Below are 20,514 nucleotides of genomic sequence, written 5' to 3' on the forward strand. Positions count from 1 at the left end.
TAAATATAATATAATATAATATGATATGATATGATATTATATGATATGATATGATAATAATAACTATTAATTAAATAGCTAATAACCAAATAACCCTCTCTGGGTTCGTCACAGAAAAAAGCCAGGAAATAAATAACACTATTGAAAAAAAAAAAAAAAAAATCAAAATGCTCTCTGGTATCGTTCAGGGGGCCGGACCAAATGTGGAGGCGGGCCGGACCCCTGTTTTATGGTATTCTAGAAAATATGGTGTTTGATTAGTGTTATCAGCGAAAGAAGCTAAATTTCATATTGGTTTGAAATCTCTCTTGCATTTAATGTTTTTAGTTTTGTTTGTACGGTATATGAAACTTATCTATTTACAATATTTTTTTTGTCAATTTCATTTTCATGATAACCATTACAAATATAATGTAGGCAAATGATTTAATCTCTGAAAACATCATGGGATATTGAAAGGAATGCATTCAATTAATGCGTATGACAAGGTGCATGCATAGAATGGCATAGTGATTTGTGATTCAAGACAACCTGAACAATTTTAGACAAACTGGATACGAACCAGAAATTAGGTAGGACACTAGGCAAAACCTTTGGTAAGAATGCTGAAAGCTACAAAAAAAAATTACATTCTTCAGCCATAAAAGAAATTGTCTGGACAAAAATCAGTTAACATCCATACCTCAATCAGCAGGATTATTAACTGCAAATTCAAGTCCAGGATATGATTCTGGTAATGTATATAAACTATTAGTTTTATTTAGTTAACTTTAAAAAAATGTGCAGTAATTATGATTCATAATAATAGTAAACCTATTTGCATCATAGCTAAGTAAATAAATACCTGCATAATGTACGTTTTTCACTACACTTAATGAGTAAATTTTCATGAATTAGTATATTTTTATTTCTTTTACTAGACTGACTAACAAGAAGACGTTTTTCTTATGAGAATGAGTTAAAGTCCTAATTTTGTCTTTCCTTGAATTTCATCACTGCAACAAAAACTGATGACTGCTTTAGATATGCAAGAACAGGGCACTCTCTGGTGGCTGAAAGGTGCAAGTGATACTTGCACAAGTGGGAATTTAAATTCTCAATAAATAGTCCCCCGTCTAGAAGATAAAGAACATCCCAGATATTGTTTTTTAATTGACACGTGAAGTGAAATATTGAAAGGTTCTCTGTTTACCTGTGAGCCTCATCTAATAGGTGCACACTGTTGTGTTGTGGATCCCCCGCTGTTCCCCTAATTACAGCCAGTGGTTGCTTTGCAGCAGCCTAATAACACCAAATATAATGCTCTTCCCTATTACCCCCATTGTATTTACTTGTAGTTCAGTCCCCTCTCAGCTGTGCCATTTTACATAATGAATGCCGAGGCTTTTGATGTGTGAGCCCGGTAGGAGATGCACGCACTGCAGAAGAAGCCGCCCGAGGGCCTGCTGTTTTTACCTTCTTCCTTTATAATGGTTTTACATGTCGGCTGAATTATAACTGTACAGGCGTAATGTGGCATTGTATGAGTGGCATAAACTTAATTCTCTTCTTCAGGTTTAGTGGTGTTAGTAGCTGTGATGCTTGTTTTGTACCAGTCAGATTCAAGCTTGTTTTGTACCAGTCAGATTCAAGCTTGGGTACTATATAATATTTTCCTATTAACTAGTCAACATAGAACTAGTATCTATGGACTGAACATGTGCAGACTGAAAGACACAAAGGGTTTCAGTAGGTAACTGCTATATGTATGAATCAAGTTGCTATTTTGAACACATTGTTCAAAACAGGCCTTTGTTGGTGGTGCAAATACTCAAGTGCATGATTGCATTCAATTCATTAGCTCTATAGTGTACATGCACAACCATGCAAATTACCAACACTCAGTCACCATTCAGCTCGCAAACTGCATGAACAGGTGCATCTTTGGAGCCTCTCCCAGCTAAGTATGTGCAGGATGTGTGGTATGACCTGAACTGGCTGCCAGCCAATCGCAGGGCACATATAGACAAAAAAACCTTTCAAACTCATAATTACAGTACACCTATGGAGAGCATACACTCCACCATCAGTTGACAAGACAGCTCCCGCAGGCATTGTGCCACGCCTTCCCGTAGGGGGCCGACCAAGGCAGAACTTTAAGTTGGCTTTCACTGTGATAAATTCAAATACGCTGCGTTCTAAAGCCAGATTTGGGTAGAAACACGAAGAAGGTTTTACTGCATACAGGCAGGCAGGAGTGTCTCATGAGTGATTTGATCGAGGATTCAAGGTAATTATTATATTAAATAGCACCATGCATGCACTTTGAAATGTTGTGAAAAAAATCAATGGATAAAATATTGTAACTTTGGCTTGAAATGTTTACGTAAAATGAACGATAACTGCCAGTTTTTTGCTTTTAACCAAAAATCTAGACTGTTTTATGTTCATATCTATAGAAATTGCACGATTTAAGCATTTATTTATTTAAAAAAAAAAATATTTTTTTTTACTTAAAAAGCTCTTTGTTTTGTGACGGCTGCCATGTTGGATTTTGTACAAAAAAGAAATTAAGTTGTGATTTCTGGCAAAAACTTATACGATATGTTAAATATTGCTCTTGATCCTGAAAATATAGGTGATTATCTTTGTATTTTGTGATTTTTGTGCATCCAGCATAAAATCTGAGAATTTTATAGCCATTTTATTTTTTGTTATACTTATATAAAAAATAATCAGGAATTTATCATGGAACGACTTTGAATTTTTTTTATGGCGCTGCTCATGGAGACTCATATATGCCTATGGGAGGTGCCTGTTTTGGTTTTAGTTTGCTAGTGGCCTTGGTTTTGAGAATATTTTCATTTTAAGTTTTTCAAAATCGGCCCCCTACAGATCGGCCCAGAGCCCCGTCAACTGATAGTGAAGTCTATGTGGAGAGTATTGAAGTCTCCAATCAGGCTACCATGCTTGTTTTTGGGATGTGGGAGGAAACCGGAGTACCCAGGGAAAACCCATGCAGGCACGGGGAGAACATGCAGACTCCACACAGGAAGTATAAACGTGATCTAAACAAAATTAATAAAATGAAAGGAAATAAATAAAAACAGAAATACATTCTCGTTATGCACACCAGTAACGCTCTTGGTTTTTCCTGCGTAGTATTTAAATCATTGCCTGCCATGAACAACAATAAACATCCAATTCATTTAAACTGGGAGGCCTGGCTGTGAATTTCTTGTTGGAACTCCCTGACATAAGGTTTAGCACAGAGCCCTTTTTTTTTTAAGGTAACCACCTAAAATCCCTAAATGGAAAATCTGCTTTTGGCACAGTTATAAATATAACACACAATAAAACATAACAGGTTTTTCCACACAAACAGTGGTTAGCACGTTCCCCTCACAGTTCTGAGATCAAGGATTCAATACCAGGCTCCGGCCTTCCTGTGTGGAGTTTGCATGTTCTCTCCGTGCCTGCGTGGATTTTTTTCCGGGTACTCTGGTTTCCCCCACATCCCAAAAATATGCATGGAAGGCTGATCGATCACTCTAAATTGTCCCTAAGTATGAATGTGTGCGCGAATGGTTGTTCGTCTCCTTGTGCCCTGCGATTGTCTGTTAACCAATTCAGGGTGTACTCTGCATACTGCCCATAGTTAGCTGGGATTGGCTCCAGCGCCCCGTGACCCTTGTGAGGATAAGCAGCTAAAATGAATGAATGAATAAATGAAAGGCTTCACACATGCATTAGGCTACTGTATTACAGTAGAGCAAGGCATAAATGATCAACTGACTTCCATTCAAAATTTTACTTATTTCACTGATTTACAAAATTCCATCTAAACTTCATCTAATTTTTATTTCCCCTCATTTCCTCAAATCTAAAAGCGAAACCTCGATTTTAACTATTCAATAACATAGGATGTACTTTAAAATTGAAAATAATAGAAACATTGACTTTTTGAGATAATATTTACGTAATTTATATTAACAAAAAATAAGTACAAATGACATTATGCAGAGAAATTGAATATATTTTGAAGATAAAGCATTTTTTTAATCATAAGGAAATAAATAAATATATATATATAAATGAACAAAAATAAGTCCAAAGTACACATTAACATGGAAGATGTTCTGAACCTCTCAAATAAAATAAACCTCATCAACTCTTTCCTTTCTCTTAAAGATCTGATCAATTTTCCATTGCATTGTCCCTTTAGTTCAACAATCTTATTTTTTTCGCTTTTTTTTGTTCCAAAAAATCATGTGCATTTGAACCAGTCAGCACTAACTATCCATGCTGATTACATGTCAGTATGCCAGCCAATAGCGGACCGCATGAATGCTGTTTTTAGACCATGACATCGCCATCGCCACCCGGAAGTGGGTCAACATAGACATGCCCTTGCATACAACTCATGTTATTACCACTTGTTTTCTGCCGGTAATTTTTCAAAAAAAGAACATGCTGAGTAAACACTGCTACTATGGAACTTAGAAACGACTCTAGACATTACGACATATGAAGGATGTTTTCTTCATTTGTTTCCCGAACCCAAAAAAGATGAAAAAATGTGAACAATGGATCAAATTGTGCGGACGTCCAATAGACCAGTTTAACGCCAGCAAGGTGAAGCCAATCACCTTCATATGCAGTAAACATTTTGTTGGGGGCCATTGTCCTACAGAGGACGAAGAAGTAAGCCATTTTGATATTTTTACTTATTTTTTAGAATGGCGTTTTGTCGGGCTGCTTCTGACAATTAATGACCTGAAAAAATTAAAATGGTATCTGACTGCCACTGTTGTAAAAAAAAAAAAAAAAAAAACTTTAGTCAGGGGGAAGTGTCACCAAATTATAGACTCAAGATTTGGTATTAATGAAAAAATTAAAAGTGTTTGCTAGCTGTCACTGAGTAGCATTTGCGATCGTAACACAAAAATAGCAATGTAAATTACCCCCAAGAACGGTCAGAGACGTAAGACAACCAGAGGATATAATATATAAGAAAGACAGGGCATATGGTGGTGAAGGATAGATTGTTGAAACAGGAGAACGTCATTGTCAGTTGCGAAAGTCAATGCACACAAGAAAAAGGTGTCGATAAAAAAAACCCACCTCTGGATCAGGTCGGCTCTTTTTCCCGTCTTTTTCAGTCCTCGACACTCAAGCCATCGCTTGAATTGAACATTTGTATGTTCTTCCACATCTTTACCAGTGAATTTGGTACCAGGGACGTCATTTTCGGACAGAATTGTTAGGTTTAGCTGAGTAAACATCTTGTTCGTACACGATTTACATGCATTTAGCATTGGGACCAACGCGAGCTTGACCGCCTGGCAACAATTGCTAAGATCATGAATATTAATGAGCAAAAGTGATGATTGCGCACGGTACACCATTAAACGGACAGGGTCCGAGCCCAGGTTTTTTTGTTGTTGTTGTTGTTGCTGCCTGCAAGTGCAAGGCAATGCGACTTGTCAGATAGAGACGCTGGGAAAAATAAATAAATGAATAATAAATATCAGTGGAAACGGATTACGCTACAGAAGGTCTTTATTAGGCTTGTTATTAACACTTGTGTATGTAAATCTGACGTTAGTAGATTGTTCTCATTGGAAATGCGTGTGTGGCAGCGTGGCAGTGTTTTTTTTTTTTTTTTTTAAACATGGGGTTTTGACAGTTGGTGTCATATTTTGAGATCAAAGCACCGTTCTGGCCCTGCATCTCTTACCGGAACAGCATTCCGGCCCATTTTCACGTCTGTGTCTGTGCCATCAACGGCAGCTAGTGATTTAAATGCGTGCCCTACAAAGGATGAACATTTACATTGGCCTGAAGGGAAATTAAACCAAAAAAAGTGCAAATGTTCCTCAATTAATGAACACTTTGTTTTGGATCTGCAAACCCTTAATTTTGTATTGCCAAACACTCCAACAGGCTTCCTCCTTTGTGGATTCATAAAACTGTATACATTGATACAGAATAGTCGCACCTCAGGCAGCGAAACATTCGACACATCAAGCTCAGCGGGATGAAAACTGAACACACTTCTCACTACGAGAGCCAAGACTCTGATGTGTTTTGATCATTCACAGCAGGGCCTTCGGTGCACGATAGGAAGTTGAAAACACTGTTCATGCCAGGCTCAGCAGCATTTGCGCCCGTGCAAAGCCACTTTCTTGCTGCAATTTAGGAGGACGTTCAGTAGAGCATCGCTAATATGGAGCTATGAACAAATTCCTACCCCCTGCTTCTCTTGTCTGAAAGTATGTTTTCCGACTGTGGGAACGTGTCCTTGAATCAGAAGCTTTGAGAAAATGTCGAAAGAAAGAAATGAGCTGTTAAACTAGTATAATAAGTGTATTTGTAAACAGTTTTCCCTGTCTATGCCCACAATCAGTGACAGAACTTCTCCTGAAAGGTGCCAGTGTCTCAGATGCTATCTTGACTAATTTAGTTTAGACACTGCAGTTTAAAAGAAAAAAAAAAAACACCATCTCTTGTTCTCTCTAGTCACGCTGACAGTTTGCTTCTTTGTGCTTTCTGGAACTTCACAGCTTCTGTTTTATGACAACTTGTTTGCAATTCAAAATACAATTTGACTTAACGTGAACACCGTGAGCGCTCAATCAAGAAGCAAAAAGGCCACTTTATTATTAGCAAGGCACAAATGGGCAAGTATATTTAGATGCATTTACCACAGCCATGTTTGATTTAAATACCCACATCAGCACAAAGGCACATTCAATCATACTGTATCACAAGTGTCACCCATGTTTTGAGAGCAACTACTAGGCAACTGATTTATATGGAGCGTGATCAGTTTGATACGCACTTCTAAAATAACATTTGCTCAAATTACCACGTGATTTATCACGAAATAAGGTGAGTGCTCCAACACCGATCATGTACCAGGGTTAACAGCAAATAAACTGTAATTTCCAAATCAATACCAATGCATGTGTGACATCTAAAAATAATAATAAAAAAAAGAGTAGCAACACAAATTGGTGGGCTATTTCTTGAAAACTGGCTACTCACGTGTTCTTTAGAGCTATTTAGTTTGGGGACCCTTGCAGTGTATTATCAATATCTGTAAATTATGTATTTACAGGAACAGTAGTATTGCACAAAGTTCTGCAGCGTAGTCAACTATTATTCTGCCACCATTACAACCAAAATTGTATCCAGTACACATAGAAATACAACAGAAAATTCAGAACCGAAGAAAAATCACCAATGCAAAGCAGATGAAATTCTATACAAAAACCCATACTGTAAATACAATGAAAAAAATCGCTTTTTGGTTATGTGACGACAGCTTCATTTTCGGAACGTAGCCTCGGGTGTGGCCCCAGCATCTCTTTGTGAACCCCCTGTCCCGCAAGAGTCATTAAGGCAATGTCTTCTAGCTCTCGCCGTTGGGACAGCGTGTCCATGATGTGCTCCAGCTTGGAACGGATTGCCGAGTAGCGGTGTTGGCGCTCTTGAGTAAGATTGCGGAGAGCGGCTTGGGTGGGCGTGATCAGCCTGAGAGAAGGGGCCTCGTTCTGGCTAAATGTGGCATTCGCAGGGGAAATATCTGGGTCTGTTTGCGCGTCGACATCTACCATTGAGAAACTGGTTTGAGTGGTCACGTGGCAGGACACGACAGCCTTTTCAGAGGGTTTGCTTGCAGCAAGCTCCTCTTCTGGAAGACTTGGACCACCAGCCAGGATTTCCTCTTGCATGTGCTGCTGATCCAACCAGTCATCACCATTAGTAGATGCATTTGATGCTGCGCTGGCGTTTTGACACACTTCTGGGTCGGAGCCCTCACAAGGAGGTTGGAGGGATAAAGGTTTGATTTTAAGGCCCGGTGTGCTGGTTAGACACACTTGATCCAACTGCCTCTCCCTGCTGACGTATGGGGAGGAGGTAAGCAGATGCTTGCTGGGAACGTGCTCGAAGATCCCACTGTTTCGTAGTATTGCAGGTCCTCGGGTATTGACGGGAAGAGACTGTGCATAAAGAATCCTGAACTCCTCATCAAACTTTTCTGTTATTTGACCAGAAAGCTCGATCAAATTGCTGGTGTTCAATTTGCCATCAGTCCAATTGAACCTGCAAAAAAATAAAAAAAGATTTACCATCATGCTTAACCAGACTGAAGCGTTCAATTTGGCCCACAAGGTGAATTTGAAGGTGAATAAAGACTAATTTATGCAACTACAGTTGTTACATAAACAATTTCTGAATGCCTGACTATAGAATGAAAATAATTTCACAGAACTTTGTGAATTGATTTAATTTCAAAATGCAACATGAGATTTTTCAGTTCCAAATACAGTGGTACCTTGACATACGCTCAGACACACGATCTTTTTGACATCCGACGTAATAATTGACTCGCCATTTGTTTGTACATCTGACGACATGCTCGTAATACAATTTATGACGGCACCGCAGTTTCTTTGTTTTCCCGCAGAACGGTCACACTGCGGATTTTGTTCTGAGAGAACTCAGCATGGGTTCCAAGAAGGTAAGTGCAGGTGGTGAAAAAAGGAAAAAGATGACGCTTACTAGGAGTGGGAACCTCTTGGTACCTCACGATACGATACGCGATACAAAGCTTGCGATAACGATGATCTGACGATATGGCGATACAACAATTATCGATACATTGGTCGGAAAATCATTCTAGGATATTCTACAAAAAACTAATGAACAGAAAAAACAAGCTTCTGCTGTGAATTGGATTGATTTTATCACTAGTAGACGAACTGAACTGGGAGGGTGGCAGCGAATGAACGAATGTTCCCTCAGTAACAAAGGCTACTATCAGTCACACAATGCGCCGCCAGGGACTCAAATCCTGCACTGCCAGACGTGTCCCCCTGCTGAAGCCAGTACACGTCCAGGCCCGTCTGCGGTTCGCTGGAGAGCATTTGGATGATCCAGAAGAGGACTGGGAGAATGTGTTATGGTCAGATGAAACCAAAATAGAACTTTTTGGTAGAAACACAGGTTCTCGTGTTTGGAGGAGAAAGAATACTGAATTGCATCCGAAGAACACCATACCCACTGTGAAGCATGGGGGTGGAAACATCATGCTTTGGGAATGTTTTTCTGCAAAGGGACCAGGACGACTGATCTGTGTAAAGGAAAGAATGAATGGGGCCATGTATCGCGAGATTTTGAGTGAAAATCTCCTTCCATCAGCAAGGGCATTGAAGATGAGACGTGGCTGGGTGTTTCAGCATGACAATGATCCCAAATACACAGCCAGGGCAACAAACGAGTGGCTTCATAAGAAGCATTTCAAGGTCCTGGAGTGGCCTAGCCAGTCTCCAAGTCTCAACCTCATAGAAAATCTGTGGAGGGAGTTGAAAGTCCGTGTTGCCCAACGACAGCCCCAAAACATCACTGCTCTAGAGGAGATCTGCATGGAGGAATGGGCCAAAATACCAGCAGCAGTGTGCAAGCTTGTGAAGAGTTACAGAAAACGTTTAGCCTCCGTAATTGCCAACAAAGGGTACATAACAAAGTAATGAGATGAACTTTTGGTATCGACCAAATACTCATTTTCCACCATGATTTGCAAATAAATTCTTTAAAAATCAAACAATGTATTTTCTGGGGGTTTTTTTCACATTCTGTCTCTCATGGTTGAGGTTTACCCATGCTGACAATTACAGGCCTCTCTTAATATTTTCAAGTGGGAGAACTTGCACAATTATTGGTTGACTACTTATTTGTCCCACTGTATCACCCTTTCGATATTTTGTCATACTCCTAACGCTTACCATTGAAATAAAGATGGAAATGATAGAAAAATATAAGCGTGGTGTGCGCGTCCGTAAACTGGCTCGACAATACGTTTGTAGAATTTCTACGATCTAGACGGTACTCCTCCGACCTCCGTTCGCCAGTCTTTATAGGTTAAGGTGACAACTATTATTGTAACAACATCGCCAAAGAAATTGCCAGCTTCGTCAAGGTTTTAATCATTTATATCAGAACTTGTGCAACACAACACGCCTACTGTCTGCTGCAGCTTTTGCCAACAACAAAACGACTAAAAGAGAGAGAAAAATCTCTACCGCACCGATCTCACTCTGTCACGTCAACCACACACTGCGTTCAGGTACAGCACGCAAAGCACATCTGCCACATTAGAAACCGATTCGTTACATTATTACAGGAATTATTATTATTCCGATTTTTATTTATAATGCATTTGTTTTGCTCTGTGTAACTGTCATTTGTAATCGAATCAGCAGTATTTATTAAGGATTTAGTGTAGTTTTTCAGGCTGTGGAACGAATTATTGGAATTGTAATGCAGGGTGATTCAAAAAGAATGTACCAAAATCATCACGCATTTATTCATTTTAAAATCATTAAATTAGACTGAATTATTAATTGATTAAAATTAAATAATAATGTAGTAAGAATTAAAATAAGAATTAAAAGTAAAGATACACGATAATATCGGTGGCCGATAATTATCGGCCGATAATGTAATCCGATAATTATATACTTGATTTAGCCTCCAAATGTGCACAACCGAAGAATTCAGCACGCCGCCTCCTCAACCCCTCCCCTCTCTGAAGCCCCTGAGGGAGGAGGGGTTGAGGAGGCGGAGTTGCACGCCAAGAAATAGTTGAATATTATGGCGGCTGTTACTAAAAAAACGACGCTCTCGCCATTTGCGAAACATGTACCGCAGAAGTTCCAAGAGGCCGAAAGAAAGCGTCCTCATTCAAAATCACTAACCCAGCATCCATTTAAAACTGCATCACAAAGATTTTTGGAACGAATGCCATGCTGCTGCTGCTAGCGGGAATGCTAAAGCTATTGTAAAAACTAAGTTAAACTAGGGGCTTGTGACGATTCAGAGTCGGGTTGTTTGGGAAAGCAGCCCAAGGCGGGTGGTAAACTCGCATCTAAGGCTAAACACCGGCACGACTGGAGACCGATAGTCGGCAAGTAGCCGTCTTCCGACGGAGCCCGCCGCTCTGGCCGGTCCGGCAGGCCGCCGCCGCCCCGCAGAGCCCGGTTCCCTGGCTTCAGGACCTCCGGCGAACACCCCGGTTTCTCGAGCGTTCCCTCACGGCGTGTGAGCAGAGCCAGGCCCCGAATACGCCGCGGCAAACCGGCCGGTGCGGGCGGATTATCCGGTACGAACGTAGCCGCCGCCGAGACGAGACACGATTTTTTTTTTTTACCGAAATGACCCGAGAGCCAAAGCCCTGGATAAAAAAATAATGCAGTTTATACGACCACCATTCTTCATGAAAAACATGCCAATCACATTTTCACCACTACATTTGGAAAAGTGATGTCCAGTAAGCAAGCTTATCATGACGGCACAGTGTTTAGATGATAATTTAAACATGGAGAAAACGAAGTCAGCCCGTCAATAATACATTCAGTATGTAAAATGACGAGCGGTCAGATGACTTTGTAATGCCGCCTTTATTTTCGGCTTAACAAAACTCAGGCACAAAACAACACGCACGGAGATGCGAGCTCCAACTGCATCCAAATAGTACTGCCGTTTATCAGTTTAGCTGCTGTAAAGCGAATGTCGCGACTCGTGAGTGCCGCAAATGTAAACAAAGCGCTGCAGAATGGGTACATGACATCTCGCTCTTTTGAGTTAATCATTTTCACAGTGTGCAACAAAGCATATAACATTAGCAATCACTTTTCAAATTAATTTAACTTATTTGTCTGCTCAATTACAGTCACAGTAGATAATCTAAACTTATTGGCACTTATTAACACTTATTAATTTAAATATGCACATTCCTGTTGTAATGAAATAACAATAATATTCTGTAGCCACAAATATTCAAAATCTTTTCTTCTTCCAAGTTTTTTTTAGGATGAAGTATAATAATGTATTGCTTAAAATAAGGCTGTTGAGATTATTTTCAGCTAGCTATTTTTCTTCCAAGAAATCTGAGAGAAATACACATGAAGTGCTGGCAGATAATTTCACTTATTTCCAATAGATTTACACTTAAAACTGACTAGTTTTAAGGAAGTGTGTTTTGCAGTGTATTAATGTTATGTTAGGAATGGCTTACTTTTAAAGGCATTTTTGTGCAACTTAGGTATTTACTCTGTAAGTAATTGTTGCCAAAAGTTTACCATTACACAATGTCAGACAATGTCATTATTTAGATGTTGGAATTGACGACTTGTTCATATTTTATGTTGGAAAAAAAAAATAAATAAAATAAATTATATTTTTGCACAGTAATATTTTCTTTTGTTTAAAATTTTACATAAATATTTTAATAGAATTATCGGCTTGACATTATCGGTTATCGGTAGGAATGAGGAGGAAATTATCGGTTATCGGTATCGGTTGAAAAATGTATTATCGTGCATCACTAATTAAAAGTCATTTGAAAGAGTAAGCAATTTTAACAAATTAAAAGTCATATCGGCTTGATGTCCGTGCCGCTGGTGGCAGTCACATTGAGCACTTGTAAAGCATGAAATAAAAACTTGACGTTAGATACAATACTTGTATCCAGCTAGTTATTGTTTTTTGTTTAATTTTAAAATTATACCGCAATGCACATTCTTTTTGAATTACCCTGTATATTCTTAGGGAAAAATGCCGCTCGAGATACGACCATTTTGAGTTACAAACATGGAACGAATTAAATTCGTATGTAGAAGTACCACTGTACTTGTGACTTATAAGTTTTGTTCTTTCACATACAATCACTGTGATAAGCACACATGTAGCTGATCAACTGACTCAAACTGCACATTTTCTTTAGAAATCTGGGGATCTTTCTCATGTTTTGTGTCCTAACTATACTTTGATCACTTTGTATAAAAACAAAGGAAAAACATCTTATATTAATTATGCAATGATTTTTGTGGTCTGGCCCATTTTACATGGAATTTGCGGATTTTCACGATCCGAAGAGAGTCAAGTTCTCAACAAAAACTGTGTGTGAACTGTGCACATTAAAAAAAAAAAAAATTTCACTTGCATCATGGCCTTTGTAATGGTACTATTCAAATGTGCTTTGATCAAGCTGTGCCATCATGCCAAAAATACAATACAAGGGCTCCGATTGGCAACCTCAAGTTGAAGGGGATCCGTCAGGCTATTGTGTTACTTCCTGACAATAGGCATTGTTTTCCCTCATATTTGTATGTGTAATATGCAAACATTTTTTTCATTAAAATGGGTGCGGCTAATATCCGCACATCCAATAGAAGGAATTTTACAACGGATAGATATATACCTGTATGAACCTGTAGCTACACGGTTCCCATCTATCAGCATGAAGCGTTCATGAACTTTCCCTGTGATCCTGGCTCCTGATCTTGTGTAATAAGTAGTGCCAGTTATGGTTCGCACTCTCATTTGCTTCAAGAATGGACAAAAAAAACAGAAATATCAGTGAGCAGACCTGCCTAGTTATTTAAAAGTCTAAAATGAAATATTTGGATTATATTCGACTTGCGGTGTACCTGAATGTCATCCAGGCTAACACCAACGTTTGTGCACATTTTGAGGAAAGCGGGACTGCTTGACTGGTCCAGCAGAATGTAAACGGGGACTTTGCGGACAGTACATGCCTCTTGAAGATCCTTAAAGATATCCAGGTCTGTTAGGGAGTCCGTAACTATGGCAATCACCTGCAGTGGAAAATTACAGAGAACATCATTTACTTTCAGGGCTGCAGCAGTGTTTTGGGGCTGCGGCACACGATTGTGTTTTCATTTGTATTAAATGCAAGGCCTTATTGAAACACAACTCTCAATCTCTGTCAGACGCACTCCCTTGCAATATGTGTGCCGATGTGCCCTTTTTCGACAATCGTCTGTTACCATGGCAATGAGCAGTTACACTTGGTCAGCAAACAAATTAGTTTCTTTCCCTAAAAAAAAAGAGAGAGACAAGAACTGTACCCTTTCTAAGAGATTTGTTTGGCACGTTTCCACGTATACCAAGAGGGTTGGAATTTCACAAGTCGTGTGTCGAGGATTAGACACGGATGTTAACGTAATCTCAGATTTAAGACTTCAATCTGGTCATAGACGCATACAATCTAAATCTGCCTTATTTGAATGAAAAAGCATGGATTATTTTAAGGAGGATGTGCCAAAATGTTTTCCCAATGACAATTATGCACAGTTACAGTCTTTTGTACGGCAAAGACTGTGAGCGAGGAGGGTCTTGCTCCTACAAAAGGCCATGATAATGTCTCATTTTCAGATTGATCTGGTTGCTTGTGCACTTTCTACAAAAAGGCATTGTTTAGATCCACAGAGAGAACTACAGCTCTCTAATAGAGGAGGAACCAAACTTAGCAAAGCAAGTTGAGACACATCTGCTCTGCTGCAGTGTTTGCAAAGGCCTGAGGTCCCGCTGAAGCCACGCAACGATTCCTTTTTTAACAGCAGACAGGGCTGACAGCTCAAATAAGGCACATGACACCACAATGAATATTCATTCTGCTTTTGCTTTTGATTGTCCTTTCTTTTGGTCATTTCATCTCATTAAAAAGCCAGACAAAAGAAAACGGGAGGATCAAACTAAATTCCATGGGGAATATCCAGCATGATTTTAGGATGACAAGGACTCGATTTACTGCTAGTTTTTTTTTTTCCCAGTTAAGTTAAAATTATATATTTAAGGTTGAAGCCTACCAACATTGCAGCCAAAATCAATCATCTTACAGATATGGTAAAATAATTACACTGTTTACTTAAATACAAATACTTGTGTAAAAAAAACAAAGACTGATAACCAAGACATGCATGTTAGGTTGGATTTAGGGCTGCAGCTATCAATTATTTTAGTAGTTGATTAATCGATGAACTAGTTAGTTCGAATAATCGAGTAATCGGGTGAGAACCATGAAAAATTAAAATACCTGACCTGAGCATCAAACGGTATAAAAAAATAAATAACTAAGGATCTATGTATAACAAAAGAATAATGGCTAACTTACATAGCAAACGTCTGCTATCTTAAATGCTATGAAACATTTTTTTTTTTTTTTTTTTACAATGCTCTTAACAAATGGTTCGGACACATCAACACACAAAAAGACAAAAAAGGCTAAATATACTGTACCTATAAACTAAATTACGAATGCATAAATTTTTTTTAAAAAAAAACATTAGCTCACACAAAAACTTGGCTTATGTTGGTCTTAACATGGAGCAGCTGGATTCAGCCATGTGAAATGAGGCAGACTAGAGGACATTGTATCCACCCAAATTAATCAAACTAAATGCAAACGCTTTCAAAATAAACCCTTACAGCGCCACTTTGATTAAACGAATACTCGAAGCAGCAAAATTGAATACGAATCTTTTTTTTCTAATCTAATACTCGAGTTACTCGATTAATCGTTGCAGCACTAGTTGGATTGAACACTAAATTTCTTTGTAGATTTGGTTGTGAGTTTGAAAAGTTGTTCATGTAGTGCCCTGCAATTGGTCAGCACCCAACTCAGGGTGTATGCCGCCTCCTGCCCAGAATCCGATGGCGTATGCTCTAGCACCCCCAAAACCCTTATAAGGATAAGCAGTTTGGATCTTGAGTGACTGATGGAACTCCTGCAGTTAAAATTAAATTTTTTAAAAATTAAAAGTACACACTCTCTGAAATGTACTAAGCAAAAAACGAAAATGCAATGGCATATTTTTCCATACGTATGGCGTTTTTTTCACCCAACAACTATTGTAGGTATGCTTTCATGTGACCACAACTGGATGCTTCTACATCTTTGCAAATATTGTGAATTGATTGACCCCAAAAAAATGCAAAATTACCAATATAAACCACCAATAAGATATGTCTTGTCTTTTTCCTCCAATAGCAAACGCTAGAAAACTCTGTTGGTGTTTTAGGCTAGTCATTCTTTGAGATGAAATGGATAAATAGATAGGGAATAAAATAAACTTTATTGTCATGCACACGAGTTACAACGGAATTGCACTGAAAATGGATAATATCTTGCTTTTTTGAATCTGTTGCAGTTGTAATTAACGATCAAAACGAGGACTAGAATGTACAGTAGTTCTGAATGTTGGGAGGGAATGTAAAAAAAAATACAATACTCAGATTAACCACAGATACGTGAGGAGTTGTATACAAAGTAGTGCTGCAACGACAAATCGATTGACTCGAGTAATTCGATTAGAAAAAAGATTCGAATTAAATTTTGCTGCTTCGAGTATTCGTTTAATTAAAGCGGTGTTTCATTGGTTTGCTTTGAAAGTGTTTGCATTTAGTTTTATTGATTTGGGTGTATACACCGCCCTCTAGTGGCAACAGTGAATATCACATATCTTGTTTCACATGGCTGAATCCAGCTGCTCCTTGTTAAGACTAACATAAGCTTAAGTTTTTGTTTGAGCTTGTTTTTTTTAATTCATTTTTAATTTAGTTTATAGGTATATTTAGCCATTTGGGGGGGGGTATGTGTTTGAACTATTTGTTAAGAGCATTGTAAAAAAAAATTTAAAAAATAAATAAAGTTGGCATTTTATAGTATTTAAGCTAGCCGACTTGTTGTACCAAGATCCTCTTTTTTTTTTTTTTTTTTCTATACCGTTTGAGGCTCAGCTCGGGTATTTTAATTTTTTATGTTCCTTATCTGATTACTTGATTATTCAAACCACCGGTCGTTGATTAATCAACTGCTAAAATAATCGATAACTGCAGCCCAAATACAAAGTATTTGTACTTTGTTATTACTACTACTGTTGATGAATTGTGTGAAACTGTAGGCAGTGATGTTCTAAAATAAAGCATAAACCGTATGTATTAGATGACACAAAAAATACTGTAGGCATTCAACAAGGAAGCGTACCTCTCTGGCACTGCTGATCATTTTCCTTGCCACTTCTTTACAGGCGTAGATGTTCTCCCCATAACTTGGCTGAAAGTGAGCCACGGCCCTGGTGACTCCCCGGTAAGATCCCGCAGTGAAGGCGGGCCAGCCGATCTCCAGCGGCGGCGGCTCCACGTCTGACACCTCAGGGAAGTAAGTGACCGATGAACAGTCAACCGAGCTGCCTAGAGACTGCTCCGGGGGCACCTGGTCCTCGCCCAGGAACGACACGCACCGCGGGGCCACAACCGCGGCCCTGATCCGCTGGATTTCATCGTCAGACAGGAAGTTGGCGATGGACTCCTTCCTTAGAAACGCCAAAAAGTTGTCAACTCCCCTGGACAGCAGCTCCTCCAAGGCGAGCCTGTGTCCCTCATTGTACACCTCCTGTAGGTTACATTGCGCGGCCCCCGCGTGTGTTGGCTTCGCCCTTAAAAGTGAGTCGTCCAGGGACTGAGACAAAGCCATTGCTTCTGCTCCTTCACCTTCCTACCTGGCACTAACCGTCTCACGGGTGGAGGTTGTTTTATTTGACCTATACGTACACACTTTCGTATTTTGTAGTTTCCCTCTGTTCCACTTTATCCGGGATGGCTATTGGTCGCCGAAGAATTTTGACGACTTTTGATTGGTTAAAATGTGCTGTCATTTTAGTGTAAACACAATTTCATTGGCTGGTTTGGATGCAAACATAATTTGCGCACCATACATCTGCTCTCCTCAAGTGTACCCTCCCGCCTCCGTAAACAACAGCAGGATGTCTCACTCTGACACTTTTTATCGAAAATTAAATTGCATTTTGTTGGGTCGCGCTTTAGACTAAAACTTGTTATGATGCATTTATTTTCATTAAAAAAAATATCGCTTTTGTTAGGTTTTAGTAGTGTTTTATAATATTGCTCAAATCAAATGTTATTCCCTAATCTTTATTCTGACCGTGGTGCATCAGGGTTTTCTGCAATTAATGTTCAAATCTAAATACAGTAAGCTATTATACACTGTATTTTAGGAGTGTGACAAAATATCGAAATGGTGATATATCGTGATACTTTCTATCCCAAAAGGTTATCGATATGCTCCTGCCAAGAATCGAGATATCGTTTTAAAACGGTGTCAATGTCTAAAAAATAAATAAATAAAAATAAACCAACAAGTTGCTACCAAAATCTTCCACCAAAATAGGGTCTCAGTTAACTCTAAGGCTGCATTGATGGTGCTTGACGCTCAATCCATTTAGACTGGGAACGTTCATTCTTTCGAAATCAGAGCATTCACAGTCATTCTGTCCCGATTTTCAGGGCATTTACAGGTCACTTGTTGTTCATGTTGGGGCATTTACAGGTCATTTCCTGTTGAGTTTGTGTCACTGCCTATTCATTTGGGTGATTCCCAGGTCACTTCCTGTTCTGTAACTCAAAATAAACAGGAAGTGACCCATGAAATACCCCAAAATCAACAGGAAGTAACAGGTAAATGACCTTAAATGTCCCAAAATTACCTCATTGCCTGGAATCGGATGCCACTACTGGCCATAGACGTTCAATCCGTTTGAAGTGGGAGGGATGGCAGCAAATTAGTGAATGTTCATTCGCTGCCACCCTCCCAGTTAAAATGGATTGGACGTCTACTAGTGATAAAATCAATCCAATTCACAGCAGAAGCTTGTTTTTTCTGTTCATTAGTTGTTTGTAGAATATCCTAGAATGATTTTCCAACCAATGTATCGATAATTGTTGTGTCGCCATATCGTCAGATCATCGTTATCGCGAGCTTTGTATCGCAAATCGCATCGTATCGTGAGGTACCAAGAGGTTCCCACTCCAACTGTATTTTATTCAAATCATACAGTGTATGTTTCATGACAGGGCTGCTTTTTCAGTCGCTTGAGCTAATTCTCTTGCATCATACATCTTGCCAATTCATGAAGCCCCATTATAATTACCCGCTGTCCTTGGCAGGAAAGCACTTCCTTGAACTAACTGAACAGTACAGTTTTATAGTAAAAGACAGCTTATACTGTATGTAAGTATACTGCCACATTATAAATAATAATTATAGTTTTCTGTCAGTGTGAATGAAGCTGAGAGTTCTTGATGGAATGTTTCCTGCAATGTATAGGCCCGGTTGGTATTGAAAAAATACATAATGTTAATGTTAAATGGTTATTTGTATTTAAATTGGCCAACCGTTTCAGTCACAGTTTAACTTGTTAGTTGCTCCATTACTGGCATTAAACATATTTTATTGTTTTATTCAGGCTCAGAGCACATCAAAGTCCGATACTTCTACACATAATACAGTATAACCTTATTGCAAGTGGTGCACTATAAGGTGACCAGCCATGTATTTACACAACTTTGAATCACGCTTTTGACCGTAACATACATGCTGCTTTTTGTTGGTTTTCATCAAATCTTTCTCTGGACAATATGCATCAAAACTAGTCTTTTAAAATTTTGAAATTTGAATTATTTTGGTTTTCATTGATTGTCGAGAAACGATTCCCAACCTTAAAGATATGTACACATGTTGCAGAAATATGACCGTATGACCTTCCCTGGTAATTATTTGTCACCTAATAGGTGTATTCATGTGATTAGAGGCCAAAATATATTTGTTTTTCATATACTGTTTTATTTCGCTTGGAAATGTATGCTGTTGTTATTGTTTAGCCACTTTATGTTGCTAATATTGGCACAGTGTTGAGAATCCATGATGATTAAAATAGTTGCCATATAATGAAACCAACAGCTTACTGTTAACACCACACCCACATTTTTGTTTCTATGTAGTGGTTTAGTGATTTATAATCTTGTTGTTCCTGAATGTTACTTACAGGCAACATCTGACCTCATTCCTGGACAAACTGGTAAGACAAACTCAATTTATTAAGCAAAATTAATTTGTAATATGTTAAAACCCCTCTATAGTATTACCTTACACGGTAAGCATATCTATTCTACAAGCTTCAGTGAATCCATTCTGATTTCAATCTTGTTGTTATTTTTAGAGTAGTGTTTACATATTGGTTTCATTATTGTTTGTTGTCATTGCTGTGTTGTTGCTCAGAAGTGATATATCAATCCGGGGCTACTTTTCTATTCCAGTTGCCCTCATTAGGGTCATAGGTGAGCTAGGTACAATACTATTAGGATACACCATGGGATGGTCGCAGTCCCACTGAAGTGTGTATAATAAAGGTACATCCCAGATATGAGTAGTTTTGCACCTTAACCTAATCTTCATATTGTTGGAATGATGGATGAGAAACCTTGCTTAAAATAACATGCATACAAAGTACACACCTCGCAAGGTGGGCTTGAGCTAAGATTCAAACCCAGGACCCCTTGATTTGTAAGGCAGTTGTGCATAAAACTTGGTAACTGTGCTTTCATCTGGCTATTAGTTGAACATCATTGCAGAAAAACACCAATATTTTGTAAACACAGAGTGTTTGGACTTAGTAAAGTAATAAATCATCCTCCCGCATTGGGCGCACATTTTGTTCTTTTACTGAGTTTGATGAGAACTAGAAATGCTGTCACATGGTATTACATGTTTTAGTAACTGACTTTTTGATGCAAAATAACATTGATGTAAACAAAAGATGGATTTTTGGTCCGATTTACACAAATACAGAACATTTTTACATAAAC

General features: G+C 38.7%; 2 protein-coding genes across 3 annotated transcripts in view; one reads left to right on the forward strand and one right to left on the reverse strand.

The window, feature by feature from the left end:
* Positions 1-6,617: 6,617 nt before the first annotated feature.
* Positions 6,618-17,465, reverse strand: fam83d (family with sequence similarity 83 member D). Its single transcript, XM_057846214.1, has 4 exons — positions 16,838-17,465; positions 13,479-13,646; positions 13,250-13,374; positions 6,618-8,091 (listed from the first exon to the last, which is right to left on the reverse strand). Exons 1-4 carry the CDS (start codon positions 17,324-17,326, stop codon positions 7,296-7,298), a joined length of 1,578 nt encoding a protein of 525 aa, XP_057702197.1. The 5' UTR covers positions 17,327-17,465; the 3' UTR covers positions 6,618-7,295.
* Positions 17,466-18,778: 1,313 nt separating this feature from the next.
* The window catches only part of zhx3a (zinc fingers and homeoboxes 3a), a 74,918-nt gene continuing 73,182 nt past the window's right edge, over positions 18,779-20,514 (forward strand). The window contains exons 1-2 of one of the 2 annotated variants that reach the window (XM_057845296.1): positions 18,779-18,880; positions 19,697-19,727. The gene's annotated coding sequence lies outside the window, so the exon portion shown is untranslated. The remainder of the gene's footprint in view (positions 18,881-19,696; positions 19,728-20,514) is intronic. The other variant, XM_057845297.1, reaches the window with a different exon arrangement.

Source organism: Corythoichthys intestinalis, chromosome 9 (assembly GCF_030265065.1).
Source record: "Corythoichthys intestinalis isolate RoL2023-P3 chromosome 9, ASM3026506v1, whole genome shotgun sequence".
NCBI lineage: Eukaryota > Metazoa > Chordata > Actinopteri > Syngnathiformes > Syngnathidae > Corythoichthys > Corythoichthys intestinalis.